The sequence below is a fragment of the Camelus dromedarius genome, chromosome 4 (assembly GCF_036321535.1).
Source record: "Camelus dromedarius isolate mCamDro1 chromosome 4, mCamDro1.pat, whole genome shotgun sequence".
In the NCBI taxonomy this organism is placed as follows: domain Eukaryota; kingdom Metazoa; phylum Chordata; class Mammalia; order Artiodactyla; family Camelidae; genus Camelus; species Camelus dromedarius.
Genome location: NC_087439.1, coordinates 54,288,969 through 54,308,463, shown reverse-complemented (window position 1 = coordinate 54,308,463; position 19,495 = coordinate 54,288,969). Strand labels below are relative to the sequence as shown.

At 33.7% G+C, this 19,495-nt stretch overlaps 1 protein-coding gene across 5 annotated transcripts in view; it reads right to left on the bottom strand.

Moving 5' to 3' along the window:
* Positions 1-10,293: 10,293 nt before the first annotated feature.
* The window catches only part of ITPRID2 (ITPR interacting domain containing 2), a 41,338-nt gene continuing 32,136 nt past the window's right edge, over positions 10,294-19,495 (bottom strand). For all 5 annotated transcript variants that reach the window (XM_064484952.1, XM_064484951.1, XM_064484953.1 and 2 more), the window contains 3 exons: positions 18,365-18,823; positions 11,967-12,084; positions 10,294-11,439 (listed from right to left, as the gene is read on the bottom strand). In XM_064484952.1, the coding sequence (XP_064341022.1) occupies positions 11,980-12,084; positions 18,365-18,823 (564 nt within the window). In that variant the 3' untranslated portion in view covers positions 10,294-11,439; positions 11,967-11,979. The remainder of the gene's footprint in view (positions 11,440-11,966; positions 12,085-18,364; positions 18,824-19,495) is intronic.

Sequence of the window (19,495 nt, the reverse complement as noted above, 5' to 3'; positions counted from 1 at the left end):
GATCTTACAGACTCATTTTGGATTTGATCTTTTCCAGAGCCATTTTTTTTTTAATTTAGTGATTGTTTTAGAGAATCTGGGTATGAAAAACAATTTTATTTCAAATCCAGCAAGTTCTGACTCTTATATTTGATAGTTTATTAATTAGCTCTTTTCTCTCTCCTCACATTTTATCATAGGTGATGAGAAAAAAAAATCAAGTGATATTTTGAATATTTTACCTAGGAATCTCCTTAGCTAGATCACTGAGTTTATTAGGTGCATTTCCTCTTTGCCACATTATTACAGATGGCTATATTGGCAAACTCTCTGCCATCGCCTAGCAAATGATCCCTTTTCCTTAGCTTCCAGTAATATTTTCCTCTCTCTTTGTTAAGGCTTTGCTGAGAGCCTCCTCAGGTCTTTTAGGTCTTCCACAACCTCTCTACTTAAGGCTCTTTTGGTTTCACTAACAGTCTCCTCGACACTATTCCAACTTCTCCTCACAGATCAGTTCCAAAGCCAATGCCACATGTCGAAGGTTTTGTTATGGCAGCGTTCTGTTTTTAGGTACCAAAATTAGTAGTAGTCACCTATTGATATATAAACTATCCCCCAAATTTAGTGGCTTAAAGCAACAACAGTAATTTATTTTGTTCATAAATCTGTAGTTTGGGCAGGGCTTAGCAAGGACAGCTTGTCTCAACTTTGCATGGCAACTCTGGGGTGGCTTGCCTGGCAGCTGGAGAATCCACATTCACAATAACTCATTCACATGGTTGGCAATTTGGTGGTGTTCATTGGCTGCATGTTCAGTCAAAGCCAGAGGCCAGAAGCTTCTGTTTTTCTCCACATGGACCTCTTCTTCCAAGGTGCTTTGGCCTTCCTTACAGAATATTAACTGGGTTTCAAGACCAAGCGTCCTGTAATGGCATGCATAACATTTTTTATGTTCTAACTTTGAAAGTCACAGTCATCAAGAGCATATCCCTTCCCTTGATGGGCAAGTGACAAGATTTTAGAAGAGTATGTGGGACAGGAGATATTGTTGGACCCATCTTTAGAAAATATAATCTGCTACATTAAGTGAAAAAAAAAGATTGCATAAGGAAATTAATATTTTGGTTTTTTTTATGATTTACGCCAAAACTATGGGGAAGAATTAAATACTTTATAATATAGTTTTGTTCCTTTGAAAATAAAATCTGTCTAGATGGATTATAGACCTAATTCAATTTGGGAATCTTTTTATGTCCATCTAAAATGGATATATCATAAAATATAACTATCCTAAAATTCAAGCAATACTGACTATTTCGATCAAAATAACTTACTGTTCTTTAGTAACAATGAAAATATGGTCTATATTTACCATCCAGTTAAGTTCCACTTAACAAGTATTTATTGAACATCTATATGCCAAGGACTGTGCTAGGTGCCTCTTTTACCTCTTTTTGAAAATTGAAGTATAATTAATTAACAATGTTGTGTTAGTTTCAGGTATACAGCAAAGTGATTTAGTTATACATATATATTCTTTTTCAAATTTTTTTCCATTATAGGTTATTACAAGATACTGAGTATAGTTCCCTGTACTGTACAGTAGGTCTTTGTTTATCTGTGAGGTTCTTTTTAGAGTTATTTTTTGCAAATTAGCATCATCATTAATTAGAAGTACCATAATTTTTCAAGAATATACAATGGAATAAAGACAGTCTCTTCAGCAAATGGTGTTGGGAAAACTGGACAGCAGCATGTAAATCAGTGAAGCTAGAACACTCCCTTACACCATACACAAAAATAAACACAAAATGGATCAAAGACTTAAACATAAGATAAGATACAAAAACCTCCTAGAAGAAAATATAGGCAAAACATTATCTGACATACACCTCAAAAATATGTTCCTAGGGCAGTCTACCCAAGCAATAGAAATAAAAGCAAGAATAAACAAATGGGACCTAATGAAACTTACAAGCTTCTGCACAGCCAAGGAAACCATAAGTAAAAAAAAACAACAGCCTACGGAATGGGAGAAAATTTTTGCAAATGAAACCAACAAGGCTTGATTTCCAGGATATATAAGCAGCCCATATGACTTAATAAGAAAAAAACAAACAACCCAATCCAAAAATGGGCTGAAGACCTAAACAAGCAATTCTCCAAGGAAGAAATACAAATGATCACTAGGCACATGAAAAAATGCTCAACAGCACTAATTATCAGAGAAATGCAAATCAAAATTACAATGAGGTATCACCCCACACCAGCCAGAAGGGCCATCATTCAAAAGTCCACAAATGACAAATGCTGGAGAGGCTGTGGAGAAAAGGGAACCCTCCTACACTACTGGTGGGAATGCACTTTGGTACAGCCACTGTGGAAAACAATATGGACATTCCTCAAAAGACTAGGAATAGACTTACTATATGACCCAGTAATCCCACTCCTGGGCATATACCTAGAAGGAACCCTACTTCAAAAAGACACTTGCACCTCAATGTTCATAGCAGCACTATTTACAATAGTCAAGACATGGAGACAGCCTAAATGTCCATCGACAGATGACTGGATAAAGAAGATGTGGTATATTTATAGTATGGAATACTATTCAGCCATAAAAAAGACACCATAACGCCATTTGCAGCAACATGGATGCCCCTGGAGAATGTCATTCTAAGTAAAGTAAGCCAGAAAGAGAAAGAAAAATACCATATGAGATCACTCATATGTGGAATCTAAAAAAAAAGAACATAAATACAAAACAGAAACAGATTCATAGACATAGAATACAAACTTGTGGTTGCCAAGGTAGGGGTGTGAGAAGGGATAGACTGGGAGTTCAAAATTTGTAGATACTGACAGGCATATGTAGAATAGATAAACAAGATTATACGGTATAGCACAGGGAAATATATACAAGATCTTGTGTTAGCTCACAGCGAAAAAAAATGTGACAATGAATATATGTATGTTCATGTATAACTGAAAAATTGTGCTCTACACTGGAATTTAACACAACATTGTAAAATGACTATAACTCAATTAAAAATGTTTAAAAAAAAAGAAGTACCATAATTTTTGAGAAATAAGTTTGAAGTTTTGTACCAGCAACAACAAAAAGAGGTTGACTGGGCAGAAGCACCTGCTGCATATGGGATGTTTTTCTAGCTTTGTGCCAGAATATTTTGCAGAGGTCTAAACGTTCCTTGTTTGAAAAAGAAATCAGGAAGTTGGCAATGACTATCGCTTCTCAAAAGTGTCTCTTCTTTTTTCTTGCCTGTAATGAGATGTCAAGGTCATGACATACTGATGTCCACACTTCCTGATTTTCAAACTCTAAGATATGCAAGTCATGGTTAAGTAAGTGTTACTCCCTTAGCAGTCCTTATGACTCAGAGTTGTAAATTCTTCCCTTTAGAGAAAAATGTTGAATGTCCCATTGTAGTGACTTTAAAAATTGTTATCAAAATTCTTTGCAATTTCTACCAGTTGAATACTTACTCAACTTTAGATTGTAGGTCTTTCAGAATTCTATCAGCTTGAAATTTACTTGGCTGTTACATATCCATTAGAATGCTAGTATTCTGAATAAGAGAGCCCCTCAAAAGCAGGTAAGTAGAATGCACTCTGGATATAGTACATTTTATTTGCAATATTTCTCTGTTGACAATAAGTTGGCTTAATTTGTTACTTTTCCTCAACTTTTTAATACCCACACCCCAACAAGTTTAGAAGATTTTGAAAGGCTGTGTTTTAAAAGGGTTGTATTTCAGGGGGGAGGGTATAGCTCAGTGATAGAATGTGTTCTTAGCATGCATGACGTCCTGGGTTCAACCCCCAGTACCTCCATCAAAATAAATAAATAAGTAAACCTTTTTTTTTTAAGCTTATATTTCAAAGAAATATTTCTCCAAATATAAAATCGTAAAACTGAATAAAAACAACATGCCCATGCATATGAGTATAAATATACACACACACACCCCACATTCTAATAATTGCCTTTTCAACCACCTGAGAATCTCTATACTTAGAGGATTTTTAAGAGTTCAACTCAGTGGTTCACTAATTTGCTTAAAAAAAAAAAAAAAGGAAACAAAGAAGAGGAGCAGGAGGATTATGCGAAGAGAATGTTGCTATCAAGGGCTTTCCCATAAAAAGCAATAAAATGTTGCAAATAGCCAAAACTAGGGATTCTAGTTTTCTGAAACCCCAAATCCTTAAAATACATGATACAGGGTAAGGCCTCTCATCATGGCAATTTTCTTAATTAATCATACATTGTGGTGCCAATTAAGTGTATTATAAATATGAGAAAAGATAAACTGTCTTTTAGATAAAAAGATAGACAAATGTCCCTAATGTTGAGCTTTTCCTGAATGAAATAAAGCTTAAGCAGGACAGATCACACAATTTTGATTGTGGTTTATTTGATAAAAAGTTGGAATCACGTCAACTGTATTTTCACTCACATTTGACTCAGATAATCAATACAGTATATCATCTTAATATTTTAATACAGTGCTGTGCTGTGTATTTTTGCTCTCTCTTCTACCAATATTATTACTACCTCTTGGTACTTGGTAATATTTATTGAGCTCTTACCATATGCTGGACAGTATCCTAAATATCCATATATTATTACACCTTATTAACCTACCCCAATAAACCAGAGGAAGGTGCTATTCTTATTTTCGGGAGACCAAGGCTAAAACAAGAAAGTGGCAGAGGTAAACTTGGAATTGAGGTCAGTCTGTCTGCCTCTAGATTGGGTCTCAAAGCCTACTGAAAGGAGCCCTCTACTCCTTTCAGTTTATATATATATAAATATATATATATATAGATATATACACACATACACACATACATACATATACACACACACACTATTTTATTGTAAAAAGAAATAAACATAGATCTCTTCAGTGTTTGGCAAACTCAGTACAAATTCAAACCTGTAGTTCAGATGACCTGAAGAACTAATTTGTTTTACATAATCTGAATCTCAGACTCAGTGTTCGGACTAGAATGACACTGACAGGGGCATTTGTTGACAAAATGTTATATTTTAATCCAGTTATGATATTTTAATCCAGGATCAGATACAATAATGCACAGACTTGAGGAAGAAAACTATGTTCTCTTTGTTTGCAGAAAAGTGGGGTTCAAGAGATCCCTCAGTATGGAAAGAATTTTTAGGTCATAAAGGGAAAGAGGTAAGAAGAGAAGAAAAGAGCAACTGTGTTCTGTAACTCACATAATTTTTGATAATGGATGAAGTTTCCTTCACTGCTACTGTGCTTTTCTACAAATAATTTCTGTCAAATGTGTATCCAGGGTCTAAAGAAGTAGAACATTTCACAAAAGATCAGCTATTTCGCTCATTTCCTTTTTTAATTAAGGGCATTACAGGCAGAATGAACCAAGTAAAGACTACTAGGAAGTTAATATCTACTCTAAAAAAATGCTTTGGGATTATACCTGACAGAATTTGGGGGTTTTATTGTTTGTCATACACAGTTGTCATTATCTCTCATGATTTTTGGGACAGTTTTCTAAAGCAAGCTTAACATTTCAAAAATTTTGGATTGTGTCTATCTCAAGATAAATGGTCGTTTTTATTTTTAGAAACCCAAGGGACAGAATGCTTGACTTCATTAAAAATAACCGACCTGGAACTCAACATGGACCATTGGTGAAACTGATAACCATTCATTTGCAATATGTCTTGGTTTATGGATTATAGCAAAGTTGGCAGCAAAGCAGAGTTCTTCAAAGTACTTGATACTTTCCAATTAATAATAAGAATTAAAGGAACACAGGAGGCAGTTGGGGAAATCATTAATAGCCTGACTTAAATTGTTTGGTGAGGAAATGCTTCTATGACTGAAAAACCCTGACCATGGGGACTTGTAGAACAGTATGTATTTCTTTCATAGTGAGTCCTCAGTCCCAGCATTTCCTTTCTGCTCTTTTCTATGAACATTGGGGTGCATATATTTTTTGAGTTAGGGTTCCCTCTGGATGTATGCCCAGGAGTGGAATTTCTGGGTCATATAGTAAGTCTATTTTTAGTCTTTTGAGGAATCTCCATATTGTTTTCCATAACGGCTACACCAAAGTACATTCCTGCCAACAGTGTAGGCGGGTTCCCTTTCTCCACATTCTCTCCAGCATTTATCATTTGGACTTTTGAATGATGGCCATTCTAGCTGGTGTGAGGTGATACCTCATTGTAGTTTTGATTTGCATTTCTCTGATAATTAGTGATACTGAGCATTTTTTCATGTGCCTAGTGACCATTTGTATTTCTTCCTTGGAGAATTGCTTGTTTAGGTCTTCTGCCCATTCTTGAATTAGGTTTATTATTATTATTAAGTTTTATGAGCTGTTTATATTTTCTGGAAATTAAGCCCTTTTCACTCATCTTTTGCAAATACTTTCTCCCATTCCATAGCTTGTCTTTTTGTTTTGCTTATGGTTTCCTTTGCTATGCAAAAGCTTGTAAGTGTAATTAGGTCCTATTTGTTTATTTTCGCTTTTATTTCTATTGCTTGGGTAGACTGCCCTAGTAGAACATTGCTAAGATTTATGTCAGATAATGTTTTGCCTATGCTTTCTTCCAAGAGGTTCACAGTGTCTTGTCTTATGTTTAAGTTGTTAAGCCATTTTGAGTTTACTTTTGTCTGTGGTGTGAGGGAGTATTCTAACTTCATTGATTTACATGCAGCTGTCCAGTTTTTCCACCATTTGCTGAAGAGACTGTCTTTAACTCCATTGTATGTTCTTGCCTCCTTTGTCAAAGATTAATTGACCAAAAGTCCATGGGTTTATTTCTGGGCTTTATATTCTGTTCCATTGATCCATATGACTGTTTTTAATGCCAATACCATGCTGTCTTGATTACTGTAGCTCTATAGAGTTGTCTGAAGTGTGGGAGGGTTATTCCTCCAGCTTCATTCTTTTTCTTCAGTATTGCTTTGGCAATTTTAGGTCTTTTGTGATTCCATATAAAATTTAGGATTATTTGTTCTAGCTCTATGAAAAATGTCTTGGGTAATTTGATAGAGATTGCAGTAAATCTATAGACTGCTTTGGTAGTATGACCATTTTAACAACATTAATTCTTCCAATCTAAGAACATGGGATATCTTTCCATTTCTTTAAGTCATCTTTAATTTCCTTAGTATTTTGTAATTCTCTGTGTATAAGTCTTTCACTTCCTTGGTCAGATATATTCCTAAGTGTTTTATTTTTTGTATGCAATTTTAAAAGGGATTATTTCTTTACTTTCTTTTTCTGATATTTCATTGTTAGTGTAAAGAAATGCCACTGATTTCTCTGTGTTAATGTTGTATCCTGCTACCTTGCTGGATTCTTTTATCAGCTCTAGTAGTTTTTGTGTGGAGCCTTTAGGGTTTTTTACATATAGTATCATGTCATCTGCATATAGTGACAGTTTTACCTCTTCTCTTTGATTTCTTTTTCTTGCCTGATTGCGGTGGGTAGGACTTCCAATACTATATTGAATAGAAGTGGTGAGAGTGGGCATCCTGTCTTGTTCAGATTTTAGCAGGAAGGCTTTCAACTTTTCACTGTTGAGTATTATGCTGACTGTAGGTTTGTCATAAATAGCTGTTATTATGTTGAGATATGTTCCCTCTATACTCATTTTGGTTAGTTTTTATCATAAATGGGTGTTGAATTTCATCAGATGCTTTTTCTGCATCTATTGAGATGATCATGATTTTTGCCCTTTCTCTTGTTGATGTGGTGATCATGTTGATTGATTTACACATGTTGAGCCATTCTTGTGTCCCTAGGATGAACCCAACTTGAACATGGTATATAATCTTTTTTATGTGTTATTGGATTCTGTTTGCTAATATTTTGTTGAGTATTTTTGTATCTATGTTCATCAATGATATTGGCCTTTAGTTTTCTTTTTTGGTAGTATCTTTCTCTGGCTTTGGTATCAGAGTGATTGTAGCTTCATAGAATGAGTTTGGGAGTATTCCCTCCTCTTCAATTTTTTGGAAGAGTTTGAGAAGGATTGGTATGTGCTCTTCTTTGTATGTTTGATAGAATTCCCCAGTGAAGCCATATGGTCCTGCATTTTTGTTTGCAGAAAGGTTTTTCATTGTTTATTCTATTTCATATCTAGTGATTGTTCAGATGATCTGTTTCTTCTTGATTTAGAGTTGGTTGACTGTATGTGTCTAGAAATTTGTCCATTTCTTCTAAGTTGTCCAATTTATTGACATATAGTTGTTCATAGTATTCTCTTATGATATTTTTGTATTTCTGTGGTGTCAGTTGTAACTTCTCCATTTTATTTTCTTATTTTGTTTAGTTGTGTCTTCTCTTTTCTTCTTGGTGAGCCTGGCTAGAGGTTTCTCAATTATGTTTACTCTTTCAAAACAATGGCTCTTGCTTTGATTGATTTTTCTATTGTTTTCTAATCTCTGTTATTTATTTCCTCCCTGATCTTTATTGTTGCTTTCCTTTTACTGACTTTAGATTTTGTTTGTTCTTTTTCTAATTCTTTTAGTTGGCAGGTTAAGTTGTTTATTTCAGATTGTTCTTGTTTTTTTGAGGAAGGCCTGTATCACTATGAACGTCCCTCTTAGGACTGCTTTTGCTGCATCCCATAGATTTTGTGTGATTGTGTTTTCATTGTTGTTTGTCTGAAGGTATTTTTAAATTCTTTGATTTCATCATAGACCCATTGGTTTTTTGGTAGCATGTTGTTAAGTCTCCATGCCGTAGTTTTTTTTCTCATTTGTTTTTCTGCAGTTGCCATGGTGGTCAAAGATGCTTGAAATAATTTCTATCTTCTTAAATTTATTGACGCTTCTTTTGTGCCCAAGTATGTGGTCTATCCTAGAGAATGTTCTGTGAGCACTTGAAAAGAATGTATATTCTGTTTTGGGGGGATGTAAAGTCCTAAAAATATCGACCAAGTCCAACTGTTATATTGTGTCATTTAGTATCTCTGTTGCCTTATTTTCTGTCTGGAAGACCTGTCCAATGATATTTGTGGGGTGTTAAAAGTCTCCTACTATTATTGTATTCCCATTAGTTTCTCCTTTTATGTCTGTTAGTATTTGTTTTATATACTTAGGTGCTCCTCTATTGGATGCATATGTTAACAAGTGTAATATACTCATCTTGTATTGCTCCTTTGATCTTATATAGTGTCCTTCTTTATGGCCTTTGTTTTAAAATCTATTTTATCTGATGTGAGTATTGCTACTCCCACTTTCTTGTCACTTCCATTTGCATGAAATATCTTTTCTCATCCTCTCACTTTCAATCTATCTGTGTCCTTCACTCTAAAGTGGGTCTCTTGTAGGCAGCATATTGTAGGCTTTTGTTTTATTATCCAATCTGACACTCTGTGTCTTTTGATTGGAGCATTTAGTCCACTGATGTTTATAGTAATTATTGATAGATGTTACAAAAACCAAAAAAAAAAAAAAAAGAAAAAGAAAGAAAGAAAAAACCCCCAAAAACAAGCTAATTCAAAAGAAAAAAATAAGAGAGAAATCTGTATTTTCTTGCTCCCTTCTCACTTTTTATGATTTTGATTTTTTTTTTTTAAATCTTCATGTTTATTCTCTTGGAACTCATTGTAGTTATCACAATTCCAATTATGGTTTTCTTGTTTCTATAGCTTCCTGCTTCTTTTCTATTTAGAGTAGAACTTTCAATATTCCTTTTAGGATAGGTTTAGTATTCCTGAATTCTTTTAGTTTTTGCTTGTCTGTGAAATTCTCTCTCCTTCTACTCTACTCTATTGAAATTTTTTACCTCAAATTTTGATGATCAAACTCTGGGTATCTTGTATTGTCAGAAATGAACTATAAATGGCTACAAAGCTGTTTAGTTAAAATCATTGATGTCTGTATTACTAATATTGGGTGTTTGGCTTATATGTATCATTTTACTATAATTAGAATCAAGTTGTTAAAATGCTGACTAATCTGGACCAAAGAATAATATAATATTTTAATGTCTGTTCTTTGTAGTTTAAAAGTACATTTTAAAGAAATGTCTTATTTAGCCTCATATGGTAATCATTAGGACCACAGAACTAGATGTGACCAAGAGGCATCAGTATGAGCTCTTTCTCCAGGGTGGTCTAGTCTTAACTGCATTTTTGAAAGCATGGTAAAGCCTCTTCAGGAAAAGAAAATTTCAGTCCATTAGGTTATATGCTCCAACCCTTCTGGACCTTATTTGTTACTCATGAAATCCAATCCAAATTCTTCACGTTATGGTTCAAGAAAAGAAACCACTAAAAACATGTTAGGCAAAATAAATACTTTATTAATTTTTTTTTTTTAGAAATCAGCCTTTGTATGATAATTCAGACATTTAAAAAACCTTTTAGATATTCTTTCAAAGTATACTGTTAACATTTCAACCACTTTTGATTAAAATTTCACACAAAGAAATATACTAGGAGTTGAAAATTATAAATGCTAAGGAATAATTCCAATAACATTTGGCTGTTACTTTACACATTTATTTAACATATATAAAACCAAACAGGAAACCACCTCCCTTTTTTTCCCCCCATAAAACAGTTCTCACTGGTTAAAACTGAATTAAAACTGTTTATTATGAGAAAAGAAAATCTAAATTACTTCCATTTTGGAAAAAACAAAGCCAGCTTATTCATTTCTATCCATTCAAGTCACAGGCCCCATTATTTTGGCAATACTCTACTATTTAGTCTGAAAAAAAGAAGAAACATCTCCTTATAATAAAGAAGTCTGGACAATGCAAAAAGTACATAGTGTTTAACATAAGGCATGTTTCCAAAAAACCACAAAACTACATAAGCTATAATATTACATTTGTCTTGGGTAAAGTAACAATGCTTACAGTGTAAGAACATTAAGTAGTTGTAGGTAACATAATTCTATCCTACTGCTATTAGTAACCTCCTCAAGAATTAAGAGCAATTTTTACAACAGAACAAATTTTTTTCTTGGAAGTGACACTAATTAATAGCAGTGGAGGGAAAATCATTGGTTGTTTCAAGCTCTCAAAAAATGAATCAGTTATTGCACAGTAAATACCTCACAGAGGTCAGTGTTTTAAGAAGCCAGTCTGAAGAAATATGTTATTTATAAGTTGGTTAAGTTTGGAAGTTTTCAAGTTTTAAAATTAATTCTATATAGGGAATCAACTAGAAAATATTGACATACAAATAAATATTAGGCTTTTCAAATGGCTATAGTTTTGATAGTTTAGAAAAGAAATAAAGTCAGCAAAGTGCCTAAGTTTCTATGTTTTTTAAAAAGATATGCACAGAAGAAATAAACATTGTACACTGTATACAGTAGCCCAGCTCAGCAGTAAGTATCCTCTGAAGCACAAATGACACCTCCACCAGTGTGTATCTGAGAACTCCAGTATCACACAGCTAATAGGACCCAGGTCAACCTTAAAAGAGAAAAGTGAACATTAACCATTTTTCAATTATTATGAAAAGGTCTTTAAAAGAAGGATGAGAATATTCTACATATATAAAAGATCTTCCTTTACAAATTATGACTTGATTAGATATGGAACTTAGGCTATGTCTCTTTAAAAGACAGAAAAATACTAAAATTTTATGATTAATTGAAATCTGGATCTATAAATTGTACATCTGAAATAACATTATAACCAGTGCTATCAAAACAACACTCAGGTCTGAAGGTCTTGATATCCTTAATTCCAGAATTTATTTACTATAATAAAATTTTAATAAAATGATAAAACATCAATAATGCCTTGGAGGATTGAGATTATGAAATTTGATTTGCTTACAAAACGAGGTTTACGAGGTTTTTACACCGCAGGGTAACATTATATACATTCTAAAAATCAAAATTTAGCTAAACAGACTTGTGTGCTAAAACAAAAAAGCATTAAAAAACTAAGTACTAATTTAATTTAGCTAAACAAAGAAATTCAGAAAAATTTACCTATAAATTTCACTTAAGGAATATCTTGCTTAGAATTAGATGCTTTACTTGAAGATACTGCTGCCAAAAGTCCACTTACAATTTCCCGTCTTATTTCCCCAACAATAGACTCTTTAATCTAGAATAGCAAAAAGAAGAAGATAAGAATTTAGCAATATGACTGTAATCTATTTTTTCTGTTTTCAGAGAAAAATGAATAGCATTTAATTTCTGCAGTCAGCTAAACTACAGAGAAAAACCATAACTTTCATGTAACCTTTCATGAAATACAGGGAGGGAGTAGGGAATCATGTCCATTCATCCTCAAACCCAGATCAGACTCTGTGGTCTCGTCTAGCATAACTCAGCTTCATTACAAAATATAACAATTCTTAAGTTGAGAACATTAAAAAAAACATTGGATTAAAAAAACTTAATTTGCTTCATGACACAAAATAGCCTGAAAGAACTCATTAAATGTTAGGTTCTATTTTATATTTCTTTATTAATGTCTATCTTTGTATGGTAATCAACAGGATACTCAGGTGTTCCCATTGTTAAGAAAACCCATAACTGAAACTGAAGTATCTGAAGAAATTACGTATTGTTCTAACCTAACATGCACATTTAAGTAGAAAGAAGAAATGATCATTTAGTACAATGTACTTCAAAACATGAAAAACATTCTCTAAACAACAATAAACTCTGAAGAAATACATTTTTATTTAGCTGCACGGTACATTTGTTACCTGACTGAAAATTGTGCTTCAGGTTAGGATTTACACATCATTTTATTGTTGGAAAACAAACCTAGAGGCAATGACAATTCCATCAAGATTTTCTTCTCTAGATGACCAAACAGTACACAAGCCTATCCATGCCTTTTCCTCACTAATAATACAGCATTACCTCCAAACAGCCCTTTGTGAAAGCTTTAAATGTGTATTTCCTGAAATAAACTGATAATGCCTTCCCAAATTAGCACTTGAGACACTCTCAACCAGCTTTTAAAATTTTACATTTCCAGTTTCCTGTCAGCCTGATCTATTTCCTAAAATGTTCCTAAGTACATCCTGAACACATCTCAATTGAAGTCTTTCCAAAAATGGCTGTGTATTCATCTGTCACGCAAAATTGGTACACAATGCATATATATTTATACATAAGCAGAGAAGCAAATGCTTCTTAGCTACCAACCATCTGTATTGAAAGATATTTAAATAAATAGAAGCTTCTCATTTTACCTTCTACCAATATTTTTAAACTTTAAACATCATGAAGTTTTTGAAGTTCATAGTGCTTCAGATTCATTTTTTAAACAACTATGTACTAGATACAAAATACAAATATTACGACAACCAGAATCTCTTTGCCACAAGCACAAATGCAGTGTACTGAATCTGAACCGCAGTAAATCTAAATTTACAAAGACAATGAGCAGTAGAGTCTTTCAGTTCTGTTGTCCAATGGACATCTCATCTTCATCATTCAAAAAAAGAAAAACCATTCTTCATTCAAAAAACAAACTAGCAGGGGAGAGCATAGCTCAAGTAGTAGAGTGCATGCTTAGCATGCATGAGGCCCTGGGTTCAATCCCCAATACTTCCTCTAAAAATAAATAAATAAGTAAACCTAACTGCCTCTCCCCACCAAAACAAAACAAAAACTAGCCATCAAGTATTCTCTACAAACCAAAATGTCTGCCAACATTTTTGGGGGGTATAGACCTTACTGGAGAACGCATGAGAGTCTCTACCAAGAATGTTATTAATTAGATGGGTACAAAATGAATATTGTTTCATAAAGTATTAAGAGGAAAAAATTTATTAATTCATTAATGACATAAGAACAGAATAAATTAAAAAAAAATAAGAGACCAGTATGGGCTAGAAGAGGAAAAAAATAAATAAATAATTCATAGGGAATAGCGAACTTTAACATAGTAAGTAGGCCACAAAAAAAGTAAGGACAATTTCGGACAACAGTGAGGATGAAAACTGCAGCAAGAGCATCTCAGATGAAGGGTGCAAAAAGAAGCCTGGCTGACAGGATAGTTCCTACCAGGTAGGAAGTAGAAGGAAACTGGAAATAGGAAGGGTGAGGTCCAGTGGAAAGTGTTCACTGTGAGCTACTTCAGGGATAGTATCAGACTGAGGCTCATTTATCAATGTATCCTGGCATACAGTAAGTGCTTAATGAACATCTGAGTGAAGGTATCAATGAGAGAGAGAAACAAGGTGAGAGAGAGCATCGATGCAAAAAGGAACAGAAAGTAGGAAAACAAAGGACTACAGACTAGCACTGAAGATGACAAAATGCTTTAGATTACTGAAGAAATAAATATATGGACAAATAAATTAGTTCCAGTTTCCCATGCTACAGAGAGGTGGGAAGGATCAGTAGTGCGAAAACTACTGGGACAGATGGTGAAGTTGCCTTTATAAGCACCATTTCCAAAAGTGGTACAGGCTGAAGACAGACTACTGGAGATTAAGAAAAGAATGCCCACTGACAAGTAAACAGGCTGAGAGCAAGTCTGAAGTGTGGGACAACAAATCCATTTAATATGCATCTGCTGAATGCCTCTTTTGTGGCAGCCATTGTATCAAGTGATCACAAACACAACTGTACTAAGAACACAGGGCAAGCTGTGTATTTACCAAAACACAGGTTAAAGCTTGCCAGATGAAATATAATAAAGATACTAAAAGGCATGAATCAAGCCCAGGAACTTCAATAAACAGAGAACTCTCTACACACAGCAATCTATATTTATGCTTTGACATTTAATTCTGTTCTGTCTGCTTCTGTGGAAACATGCTCACTCATTCTATTAAGTAATCTTTTTACTTACCTTTTTTAAAAAAGTAACTATAAACAGTCTCACGCCACTGATTACATACATCACAGACCACCTGGGCAAATTCCAAGAAAGCGTACACTTCCCCACTACAACGCACACAATCTGCACAGGAAAGGGGTATCTTTAATCTGACTAAAGCTTAGTTGTTGAATGAGTGTATTAAATATTCGTCTGAAAGAACTTTCTTTCAGTGTTCTCCTTCAAAAGAATTCTACAGCATTAACACATTATAAATAATGAAAGAATTCTTTTTAAAAACTTCACATATGGTGAAATAATAGAAACAAAGGCCTGATAGACATCAATGTTTTCATGCACCCATGAGGGCAATAAGAAAATTTCCCTGAAAGTGTCTGCCAAACACGTTTAATCCTCACTTGCAAAACTGTTCAACCCAAGCTTAAATCTTGCCTTCCTGAATAGTGGCTTTGTTAATGGGGTTAGGGACCAGAATTTACTGGAAAGACAGAATCTAATTTAATTTTCTTGGTAGCTGATACAATCAGCTTTAAAAAAATTGGAATTCAGTACCATGTATATTTAAGAATTTTAAATGAATAGAATCAAGACTAATCTGAATTTTAAATATTTTGTAAGCAAAGTTGAACAGAATGCCACTGTAACTGAGCTAAGATGATATTAATACAAATTTTTTTTTAAATTCTAAATGGCATTAGACTAATTTATCTATTAAAATATGCTTTTCTTAAAATTTATTTTATTTTTTTAGTGGAGGTACTAGGCATTGGACCCGGGACCTTATGTATGTTAAGGATGCACTCTACCACTGAGCTATAAGCTCAACCCCCAACATATGCTTTTAAAGCGCTTCAAAATAGTTTGTTTTCTTAAGAACATCAATATTCCTTTTATACCTTTTTTGATCTACCATATATTTTACTTGGTAAGTCCTTCTTTATAAACAGTTACAAGGATCAATGTTAAGCCAAAATTCCTTCAAACTATGCCAAATTCTGAATTAGAGAGTTTCAAATTTACATTTAGTAACAAATTCTGAAAAATTCTTCAAACATTCAACTTGCATGTCAGTTTATAAATGCCTTCAAATTATAAAATCTTCCATATTTAATAGCAGGGTCTTACAAATGATTATGTAATTCTCTAGCACCAACACAGTATAATGGGAACAACCATATTTTCTATATGTATGCTATGTTCTATCAGCCAAAAAACAAACAAACAAAAAACCCCACAACATTCTGGTTTAGGGATGCTTTACTCCCAGGAAATTATTTATGGCACATATCAGGGCCATCCATTGACAGCTTTAAAAATAAGGACTCAAGTGCACATTAAGGGAGTATTTGTGCCAAATGAGTACATAAAGTCAAGTTTCCAAAGATAATTTTCAAACTAAAGTAAACTAAAGGGAACAAAAATATCACATTTCTAAGGGGAAAATTTTTTTAACTTATTTTTTTCAGTTAACAAATATATCACAGAGAAAAATTACTTACTCAAAAATTAATGTCTGATGTGAAATACATTAATAGGAATGGGTTACAATCAGTCATACCTAACTAAGCAAGGTGATTGTACAGAGCCTGCTAAACATTAGTCAGCCCAAAGCAACCGACAAAAAATAATTACATTTGTAGGACAAATAAATGTATAGAATTAAGACCTTTTAAACTTGAGAGTTGGTAATTCACATCATGAAAAGAAATTACAAATACGTGCAACCTCTTCTGCTATAGTGCTTGTTCTGTAAATGAGAATTTGTCTGTCAGCTAAAGCGAACAACACACCTCCCGAACTGTACAAACATTACACACCTACCAGCTGTCTCAGTTCCCCGTGTGTTACGAACCACACCTCTCCACATCTGGGATTAAGACATTCTGCTGGATTTCCTGTCACCCTCCTCTACTACTTCACAATAACTCACAAGCTGCAACCCTGCCAAAGTCCAATTCCACAGGCAAATTTCAGATCTTTTTCAAGGTAAAGTGTCACATTACGGCAGTATTTATGTATTTCTTAACCATTTAACATAATAGTGTTACTGTTTTTAATAGGTTTCTACCTATTTTTAAATATATCCCTGACAAAGTTTGAGTGTTATGCTTCTAATCCTATTTTCCCCATAAAACTCTGCAGTTTTTATTGCACAAATCTGCCTAACAACGATTTTTAGAAATGCATATATCATACTACAGCAAAACAGACTGTATTTATTTTTAATGTACTTCTCTAGCTACTGTCATACAGCTATAAATGATGGCTCCTAATATACATGAACTAATCTTCGGACGCAGAAGATCAAAGGCCCATTTGAAGGAACATTTTTGTCTGTTGCTACCATTCTTAGCCTATAACCACTAGAAAATTATTTTACTGCTACTGACTAATTCTAAACATATGTTAGTTCATATAACTGAATTTATTGGAAATATATAGATTAAAAAGAGGGCATGGACCACTGACCCTAATTTCTCTGGCTCATTTTGACTTTTTCCATTTCTAAATTCTTAATTCTCAAATATATCACACTAAAATGCTTTTCTCTCTGATTTTTCAATTGTTTCCTGAGTTACTAGACTTCCTTTCAATTAGACTTTAAAGTTAAGGATTTCATGCCTTACACCTGTTTTTCTTTTATCCTTTACAGAGAAGATACTCATTAAGACACTTGTAAAGAGATTTTTTTTAATGTGTAGGATATTCCTCCTTTTAACCATTGCAAAGATTGAAAATCCTTTTTCATCATGGATTTTAAGTATCTCAGTTAGAAAGAATTATGAATAATTATGTTTATTCCTTAAGAGTTACTCTTAAGGGAACAGAATGGAAAAAAATATATTCAACATGTATAAGTTTTGTAGGGAAAAAAAGTCATCATAAAGATGTATCTACAGTAGTCTCCGTTTTTAAATGATATATATAGTATTCCTTATTACCCGATCCTAGTGCCAAAAACAGCTATTTTACTAATTTTTTCAATTAACTTTTGACCTTTGATTACTAATCTTCCTAATTTTTTTAGTCCTTTTGGTAACCTGGAACTACAGTTAAATGCTTCAGGTTTGCATAGTGCTATATAGGACAGACCTTCTTTTCACTCTGTATAGAAATACAGAGTGAAATATTTCAACAACTTAAACAATTTCCACATTTTTCCACACCCACTAAACTAAACAGATCAGATTCTTTATATCACAACACCATTCTTTTCATATCAGTTGACATTACAGAATGATAGCTTTTAATCCTGGAAGAGATCTAAATTGAAACCCCTCATTTTACAAACATGGACACAAAGGTCTCGAGAGTTTGTCACATGGTCAGCTATATTGCAAACCCTACACATACCTTCTTCACCACAGTGGATATAGAGAATTGCAATTATTTCACACTGGAGTGAAATCTGCAGAAGGGGCATTACAAACACATCTTAACAGATATGAGTTGGATCAATGGCAAAATTACTGAATACAGTGAATCAAAGGAGTATCTTATAAATAATTAATGTTCAAATAAAATCTTCTCCAACACGTATCACTAAATAAATCAATTAAGCATTGATTTTACTCACCTCCCTTATGACTTGCTGCAACTCATCTTGCTCCACGTTTTTATGCGTTTCCTCAGCAGCTGGCAATAATGAAATTTTTCCACGCTCTTCCTCCACTTCAGACTTAGGTCCTACAGCCTCTGAGGCTTCTTCAGCTGCTCCACCTTCCTCGGCTCTTTCCACATCTGGAGGTGTCTGCACAGAGCCTGTTCTAGAAGGAGCAGTTGGTGTTAGGGCCACTGATGCTCGGAATACTTTCTTGCTTGGTACCAGATGGGTCTTGGGTTTGCCCACTGAGTCACTAGAAGGTACTCCAGTTCTTCTGTTTGCATGAGAGGGACCAGAACATACAGAAGATGATTCTGATGTTGCTTGGGAGAAAACAGACTCTGAGCTTTCTCCAGGAGGAATTTCAAATCCCATTTCTCCAAGGCCCAATTCAGACTTCAGATATGACTGTTCCCGCATCAGTTCAGTGACCTGGAAATCAGAAAAACTGTAATTCTTCTCTCTTGAAATTAAGATTGGCAGTTAAAAGAAGATTCAAATCCTAGCTGTGATCACTGCCAAAAATCACTTAACTAATAAATGATTCTAATGTATTCAGTTACTACTCAATTTCACTTGTAGAAACAGCAAGAAAAATTTAAATTCATAGTGAGATCAAGCCATAAAATGTGTAACTAAACTACAGTTGGATGAAATTTTACTTGATCCCATACAGGTGTCCAAATTACTTATTAAGAAGAGTAACCAGTAAAAACAAAACAGCTACTTGTAACACCCCCAAAATGAATCAATCTGTTTAAAATATAAAAATCAGACTTTTGTTCAAAAAGTAGTTATCTTCTAGATCCAATTACCTAAAGGACCCGAAATCAGACTCTGAAAGAACATTTCTCCTGGAGTATAAATTACTTTTTATGATGCATTATTTCCTTTGGGCTATAAAGATAAATCACTATTGTAATTAATCGGCTTTCTAGTGGTCAAAGATGGCAGTGTACTTTCAGAAGTGCCAGACTCACTTCCAATATCAATTTAACTAACATCAAATTCCAAATTTTAAAAAAATTCCATCTACATTAGGAAGACTCTGTTTATGAAATATTATATCATTCCCTTCCCCAGTGATTTAAAAGGAAAGAGGCT